Source organism: Doryrhamphus excisus, linkage group LG8 (assembly GCF_037039965.1).
Source record: "Doryrhamphus excisus strain RoL-2023G ecotype Guam linkage group LG8, RoL_Dexc_Guam_v1.1, whole genome shotgun sequence".
Classification (NCBI taxonomy): domain Eukaryota; kingdom Metazoa; phylum Chordata; class Actinopteri; order Syngnathiformes; family Syngnathidae; genus Doryrhamphus; species Doryrhamphus excisus.
This window is the reverse complement of record NC_136364.1, coordinates 2,783,819-2,805,791: the sequence shown is the minus strand read 5'-3', so window position 1 is coordinate 2,805,791 and position 21,973 is coordinate 2,783,819. Positions and strand designations below refer to the sequence as shown.

General features: G+C 41.8%; 1 protein-coding gene across 3 annotated transcripts; it reads left to right on the top strand.

Annotated features, from left to right (window-relative positions):
* Positions 1-1,086: 1,086 nt before the first annotated feature.
* Positions 1,087-20,184, top strand: igsf5b (immunoglobulin superfamily, member 5b). 3 transcript variants are annotated; one of them, XM_078792621.1, is made up of 8 exons: positions 1,087-1,411; positions 2,796-3,116; positions 6,157-6,284; positions 6,821-6,986; positions 8,586-8,717; positions 10,967-10,991; positions 16,099-16,187; positions 17,889-20,184. In XM_078792621.1, exons 1-8 carry the CDS (start codon positions 1,246-1,248, stop codon positions 17,894-17,896), a joined length of 1,035 nt encoding a protein of 344 aa, XP_078648747.1. In that variant the 5' UTR covers positions 1,087-1,245; the 3' UTR covers positions 17,897-20,184. The 3 variants fall into 3 exon arrangements, with proteins under 3 accessions (XP_078648747.1, XP_078648749.1, XP_078648748.1); XM_078792623.1 differs by lacking the exons at positions 10,967-10,991; positions 16,099-16,187; positions 17,889-20,184 and adding an exon at positions 9,528-9,591; XM_078792622.1 differs by lacking the exons at positions 10,967-10,991; positions 16,099-16,187; positions 17,889-20,184 and adding an exon at positions 8,801-9,160.
* The last annotated feature ends 1,789 nt before the right edge of the window (positions 20,185-21,973 follow it).

Sequence of the window (21,973 nt, the reverse complement as noted above, 5' to 3'; positions counted from 1 at the left end):
GGCTATAAATATGAAAATGCTGATGTTGTAAAATTTTTACATTAATAAAGGCTGCAGAAATTTGCTTATCACAGTCAGGTCCGGAGCCAAATAACTGAGAAAAAGGGCCTGTATTTCTCAAATATTGTTCATAAATCTGTCTAAATTTGCATTAGTGAGCAAGGTTTTCTGTGCTGAGATAATCCATTTGACTCACAGGTGTGGCATCTTATGATGCTGATTATGATTATTGCTCAGGCTGGCTACAATTAAAGGTCACATACCCTTTCTCACAAGGTCTCACAAGGTTTTCCTGATGTCTCATGTAATAATTATTTGAACTTTTTATTTCATATTCGAGACAAATATGTGGTTAAAATCCAAACTGTATGACTTTTGGGAGTTCCATTGTCATTTTAAAAACTTGCTGTCACAATATACCGCACAATATGCTGCTGAATAATATACTGTGTGTACTCTTGGACACCACAGTGTCAGTGTTTCCTTACAGAACATGTACGTAAGAACAGTAGAAACATGTTTCTAAGACTCACACATTCTAATATGATCCAATGCAAAAACTGTATCAACACTGACAAGGCTAATCCGTTTAAAGACGTATGAATTGAACAAAAAGTTCATTCTAATGGTTGCAGTTTGCCTTTCTGAATTGACTGAGGTTGCCAACTACATTTATTTTCGTGCACCGTGGGAAGTGTGTCCGTTATTTGTACTCTGAGTCACAGTGTTTGCATCGGATTTCAGTCAAGGGGCAAAGTTCCCTCTGCTAATGTTTAACAGGACCCTTTTTTTCATTTTTTTGGTGAGGGTAGAGGGTGATGTAGGCAGAGCACCACAAATAAAGAAGCACCAGTATCACTGACATGTGATACCGCCCTTCCATACTTACAATGAGGTGAGTCTGACCAATTATTTCACTTCATACAAAAGATTAGAACAGGAATTTACGGTAGACATGCCAAAATGTAATACACCATGCGGCTCTGTTATTTATACTACAAGCATCAGTTGCAGGGTATATATGTGTTACATCTAGTGGGGATTTGTTATTATTCTTTTCTAATAACAAAAGCCATTTACTCTAAATGCAGTGGGATCTAGCATTTCATTGCAATTCTTCCCAAAGGAAATAATATCCAGTTGCTTCCACTGCATTATAAGCCTTATTGCTTTGTTTTATGGTCAGTTAGTTAATGTTGAGTAATTATTATTCTATGTTATGTTTAATGGCGCAATCGCTTCTGCATGAGAAGATATGCCTGCACTCAGCAGACACATGCCCAATCTAATGACATGTGTCTTTTTTCCCCCCCCGAGGTCCATGTCACACTGATTCATGGATTGCCACTGGGCAGCATAACGATGGCTGTTTTTGTCCTGTTCCTGCTTCTTCTTTCATGCACGACACAAGGTGAACGTTCAACATTGACGCAAAGTGCCTCTTGTTTGATTGCGGCCAGTAGATGTATGCATACATCACCACATGCTTGTGTTGAAGAGCTTCCACCCACAGACCATCTCGTTAGAGGAGGGCCTAATGATCTCGCTGCACTTTGTAATTAATTGTCTAAAAAAATGGCTTGAGAGTCACTGTTTCCATGTGGGAGAGTGCAGGCTCAAATGGTGCTTATTAGGCGTTGCCGTTCTCTGATTGCGATAAAAAGAAGAAACAGTTTTTCTGGCCTAGATTTTTTTCCCTTTCCCAGGCCTCATTTCTTAATGGATACATAATTTATGATTCCAAGTTATATATACATACATCACCCTGAGTATTGTGCCGTGATGCGTGTTAGTCTGAATATATGCATATTAATATGAGCTTGTTTTGTCCTTTTATGAGTTTGGCTGATGATTGAGGAGCAGAGCTGGATGATGGTTCAAAACGGCTTGAGAAGAATCGCATTTGGTTCATAATACTGTATAGGGGTCAGCGCATGTCGCTCCTCATCCACTTTTTGGCCCTCCTGTGAAGAATATGTGCATTTTTGAAAAGGTTCTGACTGCTCATTGGATGAGGCAATGATGCTGGCTTATGTGTGGCAAGAAATGCACAAATAACAAAAAAATGTTGACATTTTTAACACTAGCACTCAGCTTTTTTTTTTTAAGTACCCACAAGAGAGCGATTTTGGAAGAACGAGTGTTGTGGCTGCACATGAGAGGGTAAGAACGGGGAAGCATTCACAGATGGAGAATACATGAAAGAATTGATCTTAAAAATATCATCTATTCTTTCAATTTTAAAAACTCGCAGGCATGCTGGAGTCTATCCTAGCTGTCTTTGGGTGAGAGGCAGGGTACACCCTGGACTGGTCGCCAGCCAATCACAGGGCACATATAGACAAACAACCATTCACACTCACATTCATACCTATGGACAATTTGGAGTGGCCAATTAACCGAGCATGTTTTTGGAATGTTGGAGGAAACTGGAGTACCAGTACTGGAGTACATTCATACCTCATTCATAACAAACACAGAGATGCCCAAGCGGGGAATCAAACAGGGAGCTCCTAGCTTTGTGGCATGCGCGCCACCTCGATCAGACTATTTTACTATTTTACTTAAGAGAAGGCAAAATATGTATTGTATTTATGGTATATGTATTTATTGTATTGTGTTTTGCCATGATAGCGATTCAAACTTTCCGTTTTTCTGCAACCTCTGTGGTATAGTTTGCACAAAGATTTAGGTCGAACATGAAATTGTACAACATGCCAGGGTGTTCCACTATCACAAAAATATGGACGTCAAGCTTAATATTGCTTTTAAAAATTACTTATGTTTGTTTTTAGCGGTTTCAGCTGTTTTAAAGCTGTTGCCCGTCAGCTTGACCGTCCTCATAGGTGACCAGGCCCGCTATACCTGCATGCCCACAAAAACCACAGTGTGGGACGTGATGCTGTGGGAGCTAAACAGCACAGTGGTGGTCTCCATCTCCAGGCGGTATGGCGTACTGTCTTCCTCTGTCCCCAATGTGACGGCGGAGGAAAGCCACGGCCCGAATGGAGACGGCTGGACGCTTGTTGTCCAAAGTGTTCAGAGGCACCATGAAGGAGAAATCACCTGTAACCTGCAGGGAATCGACAGAAAAACAGCAAGTCTCTATGTTCAAGGTCAGTAAAAAAACGTAGAGAGGTGAGCCTTTTTATGGGCATATCAAGTCCTTGTATTTGTAATGGTAATGGTAATGGTAATGGTAATGGTAATGGTAATGGTAATGGTAATGGTAATGGTAATGGTAATGGTAATGGTAATGGTAATGGTAATGGTAATGATTTTATTTCATTTGAACATGCATCAGATTACAATTGAGTGCATCCCATAATCAGTTCACAGTTCTACATGTCCAAAAGGAGTAGGAAGAAGCAAAGCTTATTAAATCCTACACCTTCATCTGGTACTTTTAGAATCAGTAACAGTTACATTTGTTCACTTCCTGCTTTCCTAATATAGTTTAATGTTGTTTTTTTTTAAATAATGCACCTCGTACCAAAGTAGGAGGTGATATGAGCATCCAATGCCATAATGGGTACCATAGTAAGTGTCAATATAGTGATATATATAGCACATCATGACTGGTTCAAGACTCTTCATCCTTGTATTTAGCAAACATCAACTGCTTGTATTGTTTCTTGAATTGGCTCATCGTTGTGCATTGTTTGAGGTCCTTACTCAATCCATTCCATAGTTTGATTCCACATACTGAAATGCTATGGCTTTTTAGTAGTAAGTTGGACAATTTTTAGTAAGTTTTAGTAGTTAAGTATTTTTCACCATTTGCTGGTCGTTCTGGAACAAAGAACCAGCCAAAAGCAGGGATCTGCTGCATTTGTAATAAATGATTGATACTATATTGAGAGCTATTGACCATTGTGCTACTGACACAGCATTATTGCATCCTCATGGGAATGGCATGCCTCAGATGAAACGACCAGTCATTAAATGCTGCAAGATTCATATGAAGCCTTACTTCCAGTCACCTTATTTGCATCCTTGCCCCTAAATTGAGAAGTCAGCGAAATAAAACGTCAGTGAGGAAATACCTGACGCAAAAAAAGGACACCAATGACCCGTCACTTTTTTCACTATCATAAAGAGAGGCCTTCATAAGTGCACGCCCTTGCTGACCTGTTATAGTAGCGTAGGGTTAATCAGCCCCTCTGGCTGGAAGCAGACGACAGCTCTGACCTGACACAGCCTTGGAATTAACTGTGCATCCTGGCACTTAACAGTCAGCATCTCTGTCTGTGATTTGTGCACTGCAGCCTCAAATAGAGTAGTTGGGCGAGAGCCACAAATGTGCTGCAGAGCTCCTCTGTGGGCTTTAATTGTTGTTTAATTGTTTTAAAAACCATAAAGAGCACACGCATGAACTAATCAGTAGGGTTCACTACTGAGTGCCCTTAAAGGCAACCTTAAGCCATTAACAAACCTCATGTATCTTTATTTAAGGATGGTTGGGATTGAAGCATAAGGAGAGTGCGCTGATGCTGATGCTGCTTCTTCCCCGTTTAGATGTATTAATCAGTCATGATGGCCTGAGCTGCTCATCAGTCACTGTGAACAAGGCTGCTGGTCGCTTGCCAGCGTTTATTCCCACCATTACACTCATATTCTGGAGTTGAAAACGTATTGTTTTACACTTAGAGAGTGTGATTTGTCGTGTAGCAAATTCAGCTATTGAACATCCTTCAGTCTTATCTACAATATTGATACAACAGGCTGTACTGACATCATCTACAGAGGCGTATTTGGCGGTGTGATGGAGAGGGGAAAAGACGACAAGCATTTGTTATGATTTTTGACAGGGCCCTATTGTGCACATTTCAGGGGCTAGTAAAATAACATCGGATTCTATTGGATTCTTTTCTATTGGATTCGGATTCTTTTCCTAAAATACTCCATAACCATGTGTACCGGGTGATATCTGCATCATTCTCCTATTGGCTGACATGCTCAGATTCTGCAGTCTCCTTCCCGGACCATGCCTAAACTGTATAACTGGAATCCAGTATCAAACTGTGCTTTGTTTACAAAACAACTGTTCATAAAGGGGTGATAGCAGAGGAAGCTGACCCCAAAACAAAAATATTTTCCATTGCTGCCTACCCTGTGTATGGATACATAATTTTTACCAACAAAAAACACTTTCTGGCTGCCATTTTCATGAAAAAGTGACTGAGCGGTGGTTGCCGACTACGTTGCCATAAATGGTAATGGTAATGGTTTTATTTCATTTGAACATGCATCAGATTACAATTGAGTGCATCCCATAATCAGTTCCCAGTTCCACATGTCCAAAAGGAGTAGGAAGAAGCAAAGCTTATTAAATCTTACCCCTCCATCTGGTACTTTTACAATCAGTAACGGTTACATTTGTTCACTTCCTGCTTTCCTAATATAGTTGAAGGTTTTTTTTGTATTTTTATATATTTATTTATTTTGTCACGTACCGAAGTAGGAGGTGATATGAGCATCCAATGAGATAATGGGTACCATAGTAAGTGTCAATATAGTGATATATATAGCACATCATGACTGGTTCAAGACTCTTCATCCTTGTATTTAGCAAACATCAACTGCTTGTATTGTTTCTTGAATTGGCTCATCGTTGTGCATTGTTTGACTTCTTTACTCAATCCATTCCATAGTTTGATTCCACATACTGAAATGCTATGGCTAGCATAACGTAGTCCTAGCATATAAGTGTTGCAAATGTAGTTCTTCCCTGAGATCATATTTCTCCTCTCTTGTAGAGAAGTATTGGATGACATTTTTAGGTAATTGGTTTTTTTTAGCCTTATGCATTATTTTAGATGTTTGAAGATGAACTATATCAACAAGTTTAAGTATTTGTGATTTTAGAAATAAGGAGTTAGTATGTTCTCTGTAGGCGGCATTATGAATTATCCTTACTGACCTTTTTTGCAGTACATTTAGCCAGTGAAGATTGCTTTTATAGTTATTAGCCCATATTTCCACACAGTAAGTAAGATATGGTAGAACCAGAGAGCAATAAAGAGTGTGGAGTGATAAATCCTCAGACATAGGAATGAAAGCAGGTATAACACACAAACACACCAACCTCATGATATCATAAGTCTGATCCTTATAAGCTAAACTAAAGGTGGCTGATTCTGATTGTGATTTCAGAAAAAGGCAGCGTGAAAGTTTCTGGTGGAAATGCAACAGCTTTAAAGGGGCAGTCGGTCCTATTTGAGTGCCAGGCAGCAGGATGGTACCCTCAACCTTTTTTGCAGTGGGAAGTTAATGGAAAAAAGGTAAATAACAACATGAGTCTGACTTTACACTTCCAGTTCATTAACTGCAGTGTCATGCATTCTCTGCAAAAGCAAATTCCCCCCTTGTAAAAAAAAAACATGGCATAATAGCTGTGGCTGGAGGCAACCGCCTCGTAGTTTGTTTTTGTTTCACGCAACGCTGATATAAAGCCAACAAACATGTGGGTCCTACAGCCCCCCGAGACGTAGCAAATAGTAACCGCAGGGGGTGGTTGCAGATGAGCCCCGATGCCTTGCTGCTGTTGCAGCATGTCAACATCTACTGGCCAGAAAATTAAGTTGATTAACGGCTAGATGGCAGATGAACCGATCCCAGAAGCATTGCCATTTGCTAGAGATCTAACTGAAGGATCATGGCAACCGTGGCTTGAGTGTGTTTGTCGCTGCATGGAAAGCGAGGGTCGGCATCTTCATGAATAGTCTAGTGACTGCAGAAATTGTTGCTGTAGCAACAATTTCTACATGTATTTTTGTCATATAATAATGCATGTATCTCTCTGGACAACTGTGTGTAGTTGAGTCAACGTGACTACAACCTGAGAAGCGAAGAGACAGGGAAGAGCCTCTTCACGATTAACAGCAATGTCAGCCTGATGGCAACAAAGAGCTCTGGCGTGGACTGCCTGGCCTCGGTGTCTGCTCTCTCCACGCCACTCAAGAGCAGTGTCCGCCTGACAGTTGGTGAGTCAAATTAATCTCCGCTATCATCACTATGAGCGTGGGTATCAGGCATTTACAGTCATTTATATAGTAATAAAAATATAATAATAAGTTCTGGCGGCACGGCGGTCTAGTGGTTAGCGTGCAGACCTCACAGCTAGGAGACCAGGATTCAATTCCACTCTCGGCCATCCCATCTCTGTGTGGAGTTTGCATGTTCTCCCCGTGCATGCGTGGGTTTTCTCCGGGTACTCCGGTTCCTTCCCACATTCCAAAAACATGCTAGGTTAATTGGTGACTCCAAATTGTCCATAGGTATGAATGTGAGTGTGAATGGTTGTTTGTCTATATGTGCCCTGTGATTGGCTGGCCACCAGTCCAGGGTGTACCCTGACTCTCGCCCGAAGACAGCTGGGATAGGCTCCAGCACCCCCGCGACCCTCGTGAGGAAAAAGCGGTAGAAAATGAATGAATAATAAGTTCCACATGTATTATAATAATAATAATAATTAAAAAATACAGTCATTTATATTGAATACAAATCAATCTGACTTCCTTGTCCTTCTGGTTCTTGATCCAATGTGTACCCTATCTACCAATGTGTTTTTACTGGCTAATGGGGCCGATACCTGAACCCTGTGAATTCTGCCTAGCAACAAGTAGCTATACAAGTATGTTAAGTACCAAAAAATGAAGTACCATACCTGTTTTTTTACTGGGCTTTGGGGCAAAACACACATTTTTTCATCCATCCATACAACTTCTACGCCACTTCCCTTCACTAACCTTAACTGACCTCTACACCACTATGTACATCTGTGCAACACTTTGTTTTTTATATTCAGCATAGTTACTCCAGACTCCATTCACTGTGCAATATCTGATCAAGCTCCATGTGCAATATTAAGGCTCTAAGTACAATATATTAAGTTCTAAGTATTTCTATAATGCCTCATATTAACTCCCTAGCAAGATCTCATAGTGTATAGACTGGTCATATATTTCATCTCATTTCATATTATCTGCAAACTGTATTTGTATATAACTCTGGGTAAAATTGTTGATTTGTTAATACTTGGGTTGCTTATATTGTTTATATTGTGTATTTTGTACTGCTTAACTGATTCTGTATTCTTGCTGCTGTGCAATGCAAATTTCCCCACTGAAGGACGAATAAAGACATATCTTATCTTATCTCTTATCTTCATGTCATGGGGTATGCTGGAGCCTATCCCACATGACTTTTGGGTGAGAGGCGGGGTACACCATGAAGTGGTTGCCAGCCAATCACAGGCCACATATGGACAAGTAATCATTCATTATCATTAAAAAAAACGGTTGTTAAAAAAAACCATTAAGCTACAACAATACTCTTTCTTACTGACGAATGGGCTTGTTGCCAGGCAGAATTACTAACGTCATTATGCTTACAAACACAAAAATGCTATGGTATTTAACTGAAATGTAAACTGAAATAGTCAAGGTCATTACACTTAAACGAGTCATGTGACCAAAAAAAAGTTAGGAAAGCAATAGCATTGCATAACATTCCTAAATTCTATGAACATCAAGGTGTTCATCTGCACAACTTTGATGTTGAATGTGACTCTCCCTCCTCAGTTGCAGAGGTGCTGCAGGACGAAGACAACTGCACGCTCCCGCTAGCGCTAACATCCTCCCTTGCTGCCCTCCTCCTGCTCCTCCTGCTTGCCGTCTGCACTGTCCTCTGCTACAGACAAAGGAGACAAGCAAGTATGCACTTTTCTTTTCTTTCAGTTGCTTGGCTTGGGGTAAAAAATGAGAGAGTCACCTCATCCCATCTTATTTCTTTCCAGTGACTATGATTAAAGTATAATGAAGAAGCAAGGCGGTCACACACTGTGGCGTTGGCCTTCACCAAGGACATGCAATATTTTTTTCTGATCACAGAGAGAACATTAGCTGTCAGCAGAAAGGCTTACTTTTGTGCTGTAAAGTGCAGGATGAGTAACTTTAGGAATGAAAAGACCTGTAGGGCTGGTTGGATGTGGTCACATAGCATAAACAACAATAACATCCCAAATGGTAGTGTGAGGTGGATGTGTATTGGTGACCGAGGATGGATGGTTAGAAACTGTCTCTAGTTTTAAGTGAATGCCAATTTATTATCATTCAAATAATCAATCACATTAAATAATAGACCACACATACATGCATAATAAACACATTGTACAAGCATTGTGCAAGCGTTAATTACGCCAACAATTTTTATGTAATTGCCATTTTTGACAGCCCTAATTAAAATATAGCATAATGGTTATTAAACACATTTATTAAACAACATTTAAATTAATTTATAATACAGTAAAAAACAGTCATAGTAGTACAGAGTATCCAGTAATATACTTAAAAAAACAGAGTTACACAGCATCATGTCTTGTCAAAACATCTACCCACTGCAAAATCTTGAGTGAATCTTGAACTAGAACAGCGACACACGATAACCTGTCGATAAAGCTTTCTAGATCTTGCAGAATCTGCACCTATTCCAGCTGCATTTCCTTTGATTTCCAAAACCTCCAGGCATGTGATTGGTCACACTGAAAGGATGGATGGATGTATCATCTCCAAGAGAAATTCACTGGAAAAAGCGCTCCTGACAACTGCCAAACCCCACTTTTTAATTATGTAGGTATAGAAGTTGATAATAAATGAATAAACTCTTTGGAGAGCTACTTAAAAAGTGTCTAGGAGCTACTAGTAGTTTTTGCAGGATTACCCATGTTTAAAAAACTGGACTGTTGGTGGAAAAAAGCTATTAGCAACTCCAGACATCGGTGAGCTTGTAATTTGCACCCCATTCCTTGTGTGCACACTCTATAATGCTACACAGACAACCACTTACTAAACACAGTTACGACACTGACAAATTGTTACTGACAGCTCGCGTTGGAAAGCAGTTTGGGGCATAGTCCAGTTTTCGGCCATGTTCACAAAACAGTCCCATGTTTTTCTCTTGGCATTCTATGACATCATAAAGAGCCCATGTTTGAAAAGATTTGTAAAACGCATTTATGAATTAATAAATCAATAAACTAACTTAGAAAACGTCTACAGAATTGCATCAGTTGTTTAAGTCTGGTCATAAATTGATGGAAAGTAAAATGCCTAAAGTAAGACTCAGTGAATGAAATATGTTTGTTGACATCCCTGTAGATGTTGCACATAGCACTAGGAATGCTACAAGGCCCATTAAAGTGGCTGCTGAGTGTGACACTTTTACTGCCACCCCTAATCTGATTTGTGGTGACTCCTGTCTTAACCAGAGAAGCCAATACTTAGGAAGCCTCTAATAAGGCTGGGGAGGTGAAGTAGTGTAGTATAAAGTGTGGCTCAGAAGAGCGATGTTGAGGACATCATTGCTGGAGGTTGCTGCCCTGAATCACACATTTAGAAGTTGTCGTAATCCCTGTGACGGATTGCGGTACCAGTGTAACTAACTAAACTCACGGCTGGGGGCTTATTGTGCTCCTTTTACCGTCGCTCTCATTCTTACGTCTTGAACTTGAGCTGGTGAAATGAACTGCAAGGGGCACGTTTTGCATGTCAATGAAGGTGCTTTGCCGCTCACTTTGATTGTGTGTGGGAAGTAATGTGTGCTTTTGCAATTATTGGAAAAATACAAGGATCTACTCTGGTCCACCCTTTGAGACTTAAACTACGGAGGGGGTATGTTGTAATGAAAAAGGCAACAGTTTTATAAGTCTCATGGGGGTAACATTGTCTCCACTCTTGTTATGCTGGGTTTGTACCATGACGGCTTGTTAGAAAACTCATTAGGCTCCAGCTAACTGGAGGCTGCTCCAGCTGAATTCGCCACTAATAATCGTTGGTGTGTTTTATAGTGTTCATATTCTTAAGATGCACTGAGCTGACACAGTGATCCTGTAGTCAATGCACTAGAATAATAAAGTTTGTGCTACTGCCGTGCTATAAACCGCCCTCCCTTTTTTGTCTTTCAGAGGGAAGCACACCGGATGCACTAAGGTGAGACCTCGCATTTACCTTGAGCTAACTTAAAGGGAGCCACAGTGGAATCTTTTAGCCAGTGTTGGAGCAAGTAATTGGCAATAAAAGCGTTTCTTACATGTGAGCGGTGGGGGTACTTTTATTGTTGCTTGAGAAAATAAATGATAAAACTGCTCCCAATAAATAGACATTACATTTTGTAGCCACATAAGATGTCAGATGTATTTGGCTCCTTTAAGGGAAAAAATATAGTGGGCATTATATTTGTCAGCATTTTCCTCAATAGCAGTTTATTGTGTTTCCAAACAGCAGGCTTGGCCTAATAAAACTGTTTTTTTTTTGTCAGTGGTAGTGCACTTCACAATAAAAACAAGCCCCCTAATAAAGTGCGTTTGTGAGGAAAGTGTCCCAATGGACCCTAACAGTTAGGAATTTGAACCGGCTCTCCATTTTCTTGCATTTTGTTGGTTTCAGGTTGGAGTGCAGTGCAAATAAATTGTAGGGATGTCCGAGCTGGGATAGGCTCCAGCATACCCGCAACCCTAGTGAGAATAAGTAGTATAGAAATGGATGGACAGGCATGTCCGATATTTATTGGAACCGATAATTGTCGGTCTGATATCAGCATAAAAATACGATATCGGTATTTTTTTTACAAATCCATCCAGCCATCCATTTTCCTCCGCTTATCCGGGTCCGGGTCGCGGGGGCAGCAGTCTTAGTAGGGAAGCCCAGACTTCCCGATCCCCGGCCACCAAGGCGTTCCCAGGCCAGCTGTGAGACATAGTCCCTCCAGCGTGTCCAAGGTCTGCCCCGGGGCCTTTTCCCGGCTGAGCATGCCCGGAATACCTCACCAGGGAGGCGTCCGGGAGGCATCCGGACTAGATGCCCGAGCCACCTCAACTGACTCCTCTCGATGTGAAGGAGAAGCGGCTCTACTCTGAGCCCCTCCCGGATGGCTGAGCTCCTCACCCTATCTCTTAGGGTGAGTCCAGCTACCCTACGGAGGAAACTCATTTCAGCCGCCTCTATCCGCGATCTCACTCTTTCGGTCATGACCCAAAGCTCATGACCATAGGTGGGGGTGGGAACATAGATCGACCGGTAAATTGAGAGCTTTGCCCTCCGGCTCAACTCTCTTTTCACCACGACGGTCCGGTACAGCGACTGCATTACTGCCGAGGCTGCACCGATCCGTCTGTCGACCTCACGCTTCCACTTTCCCTCACTCGTGAACAAGACCCCGAGATACTTACACTCCTCCACCTGGAGCAGGACCTCATTCCCAGCCTGGAGGGAGCACGCCACCCTTTTCCGACTGAGAACCATGGCCTCTGATTTGGAGGTACTGAGTCTCATCCCAGAAGCTTCACACTCAGATGCAAACCGTCCCAGTAAACGCTGAAGGTCGCAGCCCGAAGAAGCCATAAGAACCACATCATCTGCAAATAGCAGAGATGAGATTCTAAGGCCCCCGAACTGGACTCCCTCAACGCCTTGGCTGCGCCTAGAAATTCTGTCCATGAAAAGTGTGAACAGAATCGGTGACAAAGGGCAGCCTTGGCGGAGGCCAACGTTTACCGGAAACAGGCTCGACTTACTACTGGCAATGCGAACCAGACTCCTGCCCCGTTTGTACAAGGACCGGATAGCACGTAGTAGCGCGCCACCAATCCCGTACTCCCGGAGCACCCCCCAAAGGACGCCACGAGGGACACGGTCGAATGCTTTTTCCAGATCCACAAAGCACATGTAGACTGGTTGGGCAAACTCCCATGCACCCTCAAGCACCCTCGTGAGGGTGTAGAGCTGGTCCAGTGTTCCACGACCAGGACGAAAACCACATTGGACCTCTTGTATCAGAGGTTTGACCAACGGTCGTACCCTTCTCTCCAGTACCCTGGAATAGACTTTCCCAGGGAGGCTGAGGAGTGTGATCCCCCTGTAGTTGGAACACACCCTCCGGTCACCCTTCTTGAAAAGGGGGACCACCGCCCCGGTCTGCCAATCCAAAGGTACTGTTCCCGACTTCCATGCAATGTTGAAGAGACGTGTCAGCCAAGACAGTCCCTCAACATCCAGAGCCTTGAGGAATTCTGAGCGGAACGCTTTGCCACTGGGGAGCGTCTTAACGACCCCAGATACCTCAGCCACGGTGATGGCACTGTCCACGTATGTGTCCTCAGACTCTGCTTCCTCTATGGAAGGTATGTCAGTGGGATTGAGAAGGGCCTTCCACCGTCTGACTACATAAATGACCTCGAGGTCAGCAGGCCCCCGTCTCCACTGTAAACAGTGTGGACTGGGCACTGCTTCCCTTTTCTGAGGCGCCGGATGGTTTGCCAGAACCTATTTGAGGCCGACCGAAAGTCGTGCTCCATGGCCTCACCGAATTCCTCCCACACCCGAGTTTTTTCCTCGACAACCGCCGAAGCCGCAGTACCTGTCAGCTGCTTCCGGAGTCCCACAAGCCATCAAAGCTCGATAGGACTCCTTCTTCAGCTTGACAGCAGCCCTGACCTCTGGTGTCCACCATCGGGTTCGGGGCCTGCCGCCACGACTGGCACCGACCACCTTGCGGCCGCAGCTCCGGTCAGCTGCCTCAGCAATGGAGGCACGGAATATGGCCCATTCGGACTCAATATCCCGGTCCTCCCCCGGGATGCAGGTGAAGCTCTGGCGGAGGTGAGAGTTGAAGACTCGACGAACGGGAGACTCTGCCAGACGTTCCCAGCACACCCTCACTACTCGTTTGGGTCTACCAGGTCTGTCCAGCATCCTCCCCCGCCATCTAATCCAACTCATCACCAGGTGGTGATCAGTTGACAGCTCAGCCCTTCTCTTCACCCGTGTGTCCAGAACATGCGGACGCAGGTCTGATGATACGACTACAAAGTCGATCATAGACCTGCGGCCTAGGGTGTCCTGGTGCCAAGTGCACTTATGGACATCCCTATGTTCGAACATGGTGTTAGTTATGGACAAACTGTGGTTTGCACAGAAGTCCAATAACATCACACAAATCATGAAAAATATATATTTAAAAAAAAATGCTATCTACAGAAGTGGCACGGCGGTCGAGTGGTTAGCGCACAGACCTCACAGCTAGGAGACCAGGGCTCAATTCCACCCTCGGCCATCTCTGTGTGGAGTTTGCATATGTTCTCCCCGTGCATGTGTGGGGTTTTCTCCGGGTACTCTGGTTTCCTCCCACATTCCAAAAAAACATGCTAGGTTAATTGGCCACTCCAAATTGTCCATAGGTATGAATGTGAGTGTGAATGGTTGTTTGTCTATATGTGCCCTGTGATTGGCTGGCAACCAGTCCAGGGTGTACCCTGCCTTTCGCCCGAAGACAGCTGGGATAGGCTCCAGCACCCCCGCGACCCTTGTGAGGAAAAAGCGGTAGAAAATGAATGAATGAATGAATGCTATCTACAGCACGTGTGTTCATTCCACCATAGTAGGAGCATCGGAGATATGTCGTGTTATACATATATATAGATGTTTTGAACTCCTGTTTCCATGCCAGTACAGTGAAACCCCAATTAGCATCATTAATCTGTTCCATAAGGTCTGACTCAAACCAAAACATATGCTAACCCAGGGGTGGGCAAACTTTTTGACTCGCAGGGCGCATTGATTTAACAAAATTGACGGGGGGAGGAGGCATACTATACATTTTACACGTAACAGTCCACCTGGAATTATTGTATCTATAAAAATGTCATGCAATCTGCTATATGTCCCCTTTTCAAGGAGCTTTTTGTAAACAACAGACCCCATCAAATAACAAAATTGATCAAACAGCTACTTAAACCATCAAAAAGTTGGCTCAAGTCATGATCCCAGGTTGCATATTATTAATAATAATAATACACTTTATTTGTATAGCACTTTTCAAAATACTCAAAGACGCTTTACAGAAAAATGGACTTGAATAAAAGCAAGTAAACAGAGTAAAAGATACATTAAAATACAACATTCATTCGTTTATACGCAGTTAAAACATGGGTAAAAGCGGGGCACAGCAGTCAAGCATAAAAGTTCATTCATTCATTCATTTTCTACCGCTTTTCCTCACAAGGGTCGCGGGGGGTGCTGGAGCCTATCCCAGCTGTCTTCGGGCGAGAGGCAGGGTACACCCTGGACTGGTCGCCAGCCAATCACAGGGCACATATAGACAAACAACCATTCACACTCACATTCATACCTATGGACAATTTGGAGTCGCTAATTAACCTAGCATGTTTTTGGAATGTGGGAGGAAACCGGAGTACCCGGAGAAAACCCACGCATGCACGGGGAGAACATGCAAACTCCACACAGAGATGGCAGAGTGTGGAATTGAACCCTGGTCTCCTAGCTGTGAGGTCTGCGCGCTAACCACACGACCCTGTGCCGCCAGTATAAAAAGTTAGACATTAAAAACAGATTTAAAGAGGTGGGTTTTTAGTTGTTTTTTGAAACTGGGAAGGTCAGGGCAAACACACAGCGAATGGGGCAAAGAGTTCCAGTAGGGTGGGGGCAGCAATGGAGAAGGCCCTGTCACCCCATTAAGTTTAAATGAAATACTTTGGAAAGAACGGGCGGGCCATATTCTAACACTTGGCGGGCCGGATGTGGCCCCCGGGCCATAGTTTGCCCACCCCTGTGCTAACCGAATACACTTTTTCCTTAAGAAATTATGCAAATCCAATGAATCCGTTCCGGACACCCAAAAATGTACATCAGGAAACCAATAAATGTTTGCAAATCAAGACAAAATTTTGCATACATTTTTGAAAATACCAGGGTGTACACTAACCGAGGTTCCATGGTATTAAATAATGCTGTCTATAGAACAGGTCTGCGTAAATATAGCCTCAACTGACCTTAGATTGCTAATTACCTGAGACTGACTCAAAAGTGCCTCTGCTGGAGTATTGCACTCCATTTTGCTTCAATCGCTTCGACTTGCAATCATTTTTTTCCCTTCCTACATGGGAATTGAACCCATGTCTTGTGCATACCATTACACCACCTGGGATTCAACATGCAATGAATGATCAATTCTACAGACAATCCATGACAAAGCGGCTACGACATAAATGTAATTTTTACTCATGCATTTCTGTATTTACAGTTTTGAGGAATTGTACAATGGCCTAAGACTACGTGCAAATGCTCCAGGGGGCCAGGTCAACGTAGGGTATATAAATGATGGCGCCACAGGTGAGTCATTCTTGTCTTCTACTTACACAAATCCACAAGCATTGTAAATACACTGATGGGTATTTTATGGACAATTTAAAGTCTAAGGGAGAACTTCACGCAGAGAGAGGTCAGAGTCCAGATACAAACCCAAAACTTCAGTGCAATGAAACTGACCACATGAGATTGCGATGTTAGATCAGGCTAAATGCCGTGTTTTTCACCCTGCAGATGCAGCATTGACAAGGTAAGATGTCAGAGTAGGGAGCCATAGACAAGCCAGGTATTATAAGACACAGAAGCAGGTTCACGGTTTCTCTTATATTAATAATATATATCAAGAAGCCAATAAACTTTACTGTAAATGCTCTAATTATTGTCAAAGCATTAATTTACCTAAACCGCGAACAAGATGAGGATTAATTTTTATTTTTTATTTCTGAAACAACTTCATTTTTAAACTTAATAATGTTTTAAGGGGCTGCATGGTGGACAAGTGGTTAGCACACACGCCTCACAGCTACAACACCTGAGTTCAATTTCTACCTCGGCCATCTCTGTGTGGAGTTTGCATGTTCTCCCCGTGCATGTGTGGGTTTTCTCCCACATTCCAAAAACATGCTAGGTTAATTGGCAACTCCAAACTGTCCATGTGAATGGTTGTTTGTCTATATGTGCCCTGTGATTGTACCCCGCCTCTCGCCCAAAGTCAGCTGGGATAGGCTCCAGCACCATCGCAACCCTCGTGAGGATAAGCAGTAAAAAAAATGAATGAATGATTTAAGTGAGAATTGGAAAGGACAACATGCTTTCTTTGATTTATTAACAAGTACACTCCTGATCAAAATTTCTAGACCAGATTTTGCAACCTAAGGAGATTTTAAGTGAAATTTTCAAAAAGAAAGCAATTTCTTTCTAACAAAATGAAACGTTTTTAAACCACAGCTAGAAAACCCAGAAACACACCCAAAATCAAAATAAAATGTTCCAAAAAGAACTCACTAATGAGCTGCACATTTTTGTCATTTTTGTAACCTTCCCTTGTAATCCAACAATCCCCAAGTGTTCTTTATCGGATTTAAATCAGGAAAAAAGAATGAGGTTATTTCTCTAAAAGATGTCTTTGTCAGGCGGGCATTGTGAACTATAGCCTTGTCCTGTTAAAAAACTCAGCTCCCCTTTGACGCCCCTACACAACCTGAAGCACCATTGTTCCATTGAACGAGACAACACCCCAGATCATGATGACACCCCATCCACTATGCCATCAGGACCATCAAGGTTCCTTGATTTCTTCAGAGAAAATAACTTTCTTTCCCATTTCAATGCCCCATGTTTGGTGCTCTTAGCTCTACTGAGAACCTCCTTCACAGAATTCTTGCTGTATTTCACCTGGTTTTAATATTTTGACCAGAAGTGTATTGCACAGCACAGCGCTAACAGAACCAATATTGTAATAGTTTCACACCAACATTTTAAAGTGAATGCAGAGGTAGATAAAGCTAATGGATGCTGAGCACTCATGATACTTCAAATACAGCTCCCGCCATTTTATGGAGTATTATCTGGAGGTTACCTACGGCCATAGCTGTTAATGCCAGTTTTTTTTTTTTTTAACTTGGAGCTCATTAGAGACTCCGACTGAATGGCACTGATTGCCGCATTTACGCTAATTTTTTTCTCTACACTTCTTCACTAAATGTACATAAATCTGACCCTCAGGTTCCTGACCTGGTGACCTTCAGCAGCTTGTCTGTACACAGCGACAGTTGCACCGATGTGGACCTTTCAGAAGAAAATGGAAAAAACTTCAGGAGAGTTACCACAGTTTGAACAAATACAACACAAAAGCAAGATGAGATATCTGAAATGTAGGTCAAACATGTTTTTATAATGTCCGAAACCTGTCAAACAAGTTTGTTTATCTTAAGGAACCTAAAATGAGATATACAGTTTAGTAGTTAAAGGGGACCTATTACGTATGCTCTTTGTATGGAGTTGTGCTTTCCTATAGAGCAGCTACACACAATAACCAGCACAGAAAACTTGCTCACACACCCTAAGTGCTTCCTAAATATGAACCATATAAGGAAGTCCAACCCTCTGTGATGTCACAAAGGGGGAATTTTACCACATCTTTTGAAACTGAGCATTTTGAGCCATCCAAAACTTCTTTCAGGGTTCACGAGAAAATGCGCAAACTCCATTATCTGAAATGTTGGCATCATTTAACACGAGACCACAACATTCTAACAACATATATAGGTCAGAAAAGTGGGGAAAACATAACAGGTCCCCTTTGAATGATGAAATGAAAACTAACAACAGAAAACCCAACAGAACTAAGACATTTGATTTGCCAAACTGCCTAAATCAAGTAAAATGGTGATTTGGCAAGTCATATTATTTTGTATAGAAAACATTAGCTAATACTAAGTATCTTGTTAGTCAAAAATAAGCATTCTAGACATTTAATCTTCATTTAATTTTCACCAGTCTTGGTAACTATTTTTTGGCAATTCCAGTGCTGGCCCCTAAAAAAAACATTCATTCAACCAATAAAAAAATCATTGAGATTAAAGATCTGGGCCCATGCACCCAAGTCACTCTTTTGTACGGCTTGAACTATTTTTTGCCAAAAATTTTTTGGGGGAAAATCATAACATGTTTCTTTGGGGAATGGTTTGACTTTTAGGATGTTTACTGCAAATGACTTTATCATCATTATTATACTGTAAAATAAACATGGCCATTCATACATTATGAATATAGTCTAGATATACCACAAATGTCTCATTACTCGGGTATGTCATGATTTTGGTTGCTTGTTCATTTTGGGTACAGTAACTACCGATACATACAAAATACATAACATAAGACGTGAATTATTAAAACCCATTTACAAAACATTTTAGCAAAGCATGCTGGGAAGCAGCATGTGGTGATTCAAACATGAGCTTTTATGTTTTAGAATAAAATTTACTTGCATTTTTAGAATGCAATACAATATGGGAAAAACAGATTAATAGTACAATTGTAGTAATTTTTACAGTTACGATACAATTTTTTATTGTATATATTTGATTATATTCAATTCAGAATCCTAAATAACAAGTTAGTAAACACTGAATCCTGATTTTACGAGATAGAAATGATAATGTTTCATAAAATAAAACCTTGTACTCCATAAAGAACAGTGAGAATTCTCATTTTATTTTTAGTAAATGAAAGTTCCTTATTAAGCTAGTCTCCCATTTCTACTGAACAATTCCACAATGACAGACTGCTTTCATCTTATCAATTTGTTGCATTTGTCCATGTACTTATTTCACCATACAAACAGTAGAATTGAACGATGAAAAAAGTGTTTTTCATCACCGCTACTGATAATGCCAATGATGCAAACAGTAACTAGTCACAGCTAAGCGAGCCAATTCATGAAACAAGCTCAAGGCTGAAAATGAAGTCCTCTCTCCTGATTACACATCCACAATAATTGGCTTCTAAAAATATCAGCTGTATGTATTGACGGATGGCTTGATGGCGTTAAGGGTCTCTGGTTGGATTGATTGTTTGCATGTTGATACAGACAAAGCCACATTTGTCTTCCCGCTTACAGGAAAAGTCTCATCATCTCTTCCATTGTTTGAGTGCACGTCCAGGACAACCACCATCAAATATGTGTTCCGCGACTCCACTTTCAAGCCATGCCATATCTGTCAGTAGAGTGTAAATGAACCCAATGTGAGCCTGTCAGTGGCAGTGTCTTCCGCGGTGAGATGTATCATCGCCTGGAGAGGGTGACTTAACATTTGCATTTCATAATGGCAAAGGACAAAGAGCGAGTGATGGAAGGTCTATGAATCTGCCAGGCCTTCTCCATAAAGTTTCATCAGGGGAAAGTGGCTATACCGCATTAACAGGCTGCATTTTTCACATTTGTGTTGTTGTTTATATGAGGAATTTGATCATTCTTTGTGTATGATAATTTAAAAAATGAAGATAAAAATGAACCACGTCCTTTGAGGGAAAACGCTGTGACCTTTTGGAAAAGCCTTTATGTCATTTGTCACCCCGTTGAAGAGCTCGAAAGAAAAAAGCAATCAGCACCTCCGTGTTTTTCTTGAATGGAAAATACACTTCCATTTCACTGAAGGCCGATGCATATTCTGATTGCAGCGCCGCCTCATGTTTGAGTTATCTCTTTCTGGCAGCATTGATTAGCTGAATATGTGAGAGAGGCCCTCGGTCAGGATCAGGCGGGCGGCAGCCCAAAGCAGATACATAAATATTCAAGCATCAAGCCTCTTGGCTGGACTGGATACAAGTGTGCAGTCACATGCTTAACATGGCTCTTGGGAGAAATTGTAAATTGTGCTTGGAACGAGGAAAAATGTCACATGATCAGCAAATCCATTTGGATTTATCACCTTTATGTGCCGTAAGTCAATCCATTCAATAGCTGTTAAGATCTTCCAGTGAGGACGAAGGCAGGCTGCATACTTGCCAACCCGCCCAATTCCCTGGTGCTCTCTTATGGTTTGTTTGCATTCGAAGCGGCCCTAATTTGCAAAATTGACTTTTTAATCACATTCTAACAGTAATATATGTCTCTAGAACCTGTTTATGAATACCAAATGTGGGGAAAAACATCTCTGACTTGGTTGCACCACTATTGACAGAAAATGATATAAACCAGATGGACAAACTAATCCGGAAAGCCGAACAAGCTCAGTTGGAGGCATTTGGAACAGTGAGAGAAACTGCTGTCCATCCTGGACAAGTCCACCCACCCACTCCATCGAAGAAGAGACGCGCAGTGGAGCTCATTCTTTAAACGACTCCTGCAGTTCTGTTCACGCAGTAAATGCTACATGACATGTTACATTCATTCCACATGCCAATACCTCACCTGTCTGTCAAAAATAATCCACACATTATTGCACTGTGCTGTCTATCTTATTTTTTTCATTGTAATCTATTCATATTGCATTGCATTTGTGTGCATTTTATAGCATGTCTTTTTTCCTCTGTAATTGAGCTACTGTAACCAAACAATTTCCCTTGTGGATCAATAAGGTCTGTCTAAGTCTAAGAGGCACTCAAATCCTCCCCTTTGAAGTTAAGGATATTCGGGAAACGCCATCGTCGTGGACACGATACTGCTGATGACCTGCCCCTCTCTAGAGAAGCCCACCCTGGAGGATAGCTTTGCAAAAAGAATAGACAAAAGTAGGTCTGTGAAAAAATACGACAGTAAGGCAGTAAGTAAACATCAACAGTCTTGAACCAGTCATGATGTGCTATATATATCACTATATTGACGCTTACTATGGTACCCATTATGTCATTGGATGCTCATATCACCTCCTACTTCGGTACGGGGTACATTATTTAAAAAAATTAAATTAAATAAAAAATTAAATAAAAAAAAAACCTTAAACTGTAGGAAGGAAGTGAAAAAATGTAACAGTTACTGATTGTAAAAGTACCAGATGGAGGGGTAGGATTTAATAAGCTTTGCTTCTTCCTACTCCTTTTGGACATGTGGAACTGTGATGCACTCAATTGTAATCTGATGCATGTTCAAATGAAATAAAACCATTACCATTACCATTATACTGTATGTATATCCAACTCACCAAATGACTCACAAGAAAAAGGCTTAGCTACACATCTTAAAACAAAGCTGACAGCTCTGTTAAGAAGCCATCAGTCAGGTTACTTCAGCGAACATGCTTACCGAGCATGTGACCCAAAAGTTCTTGGACGTCTACCATGATGAATTACCTTGGAAGTAAATGTGG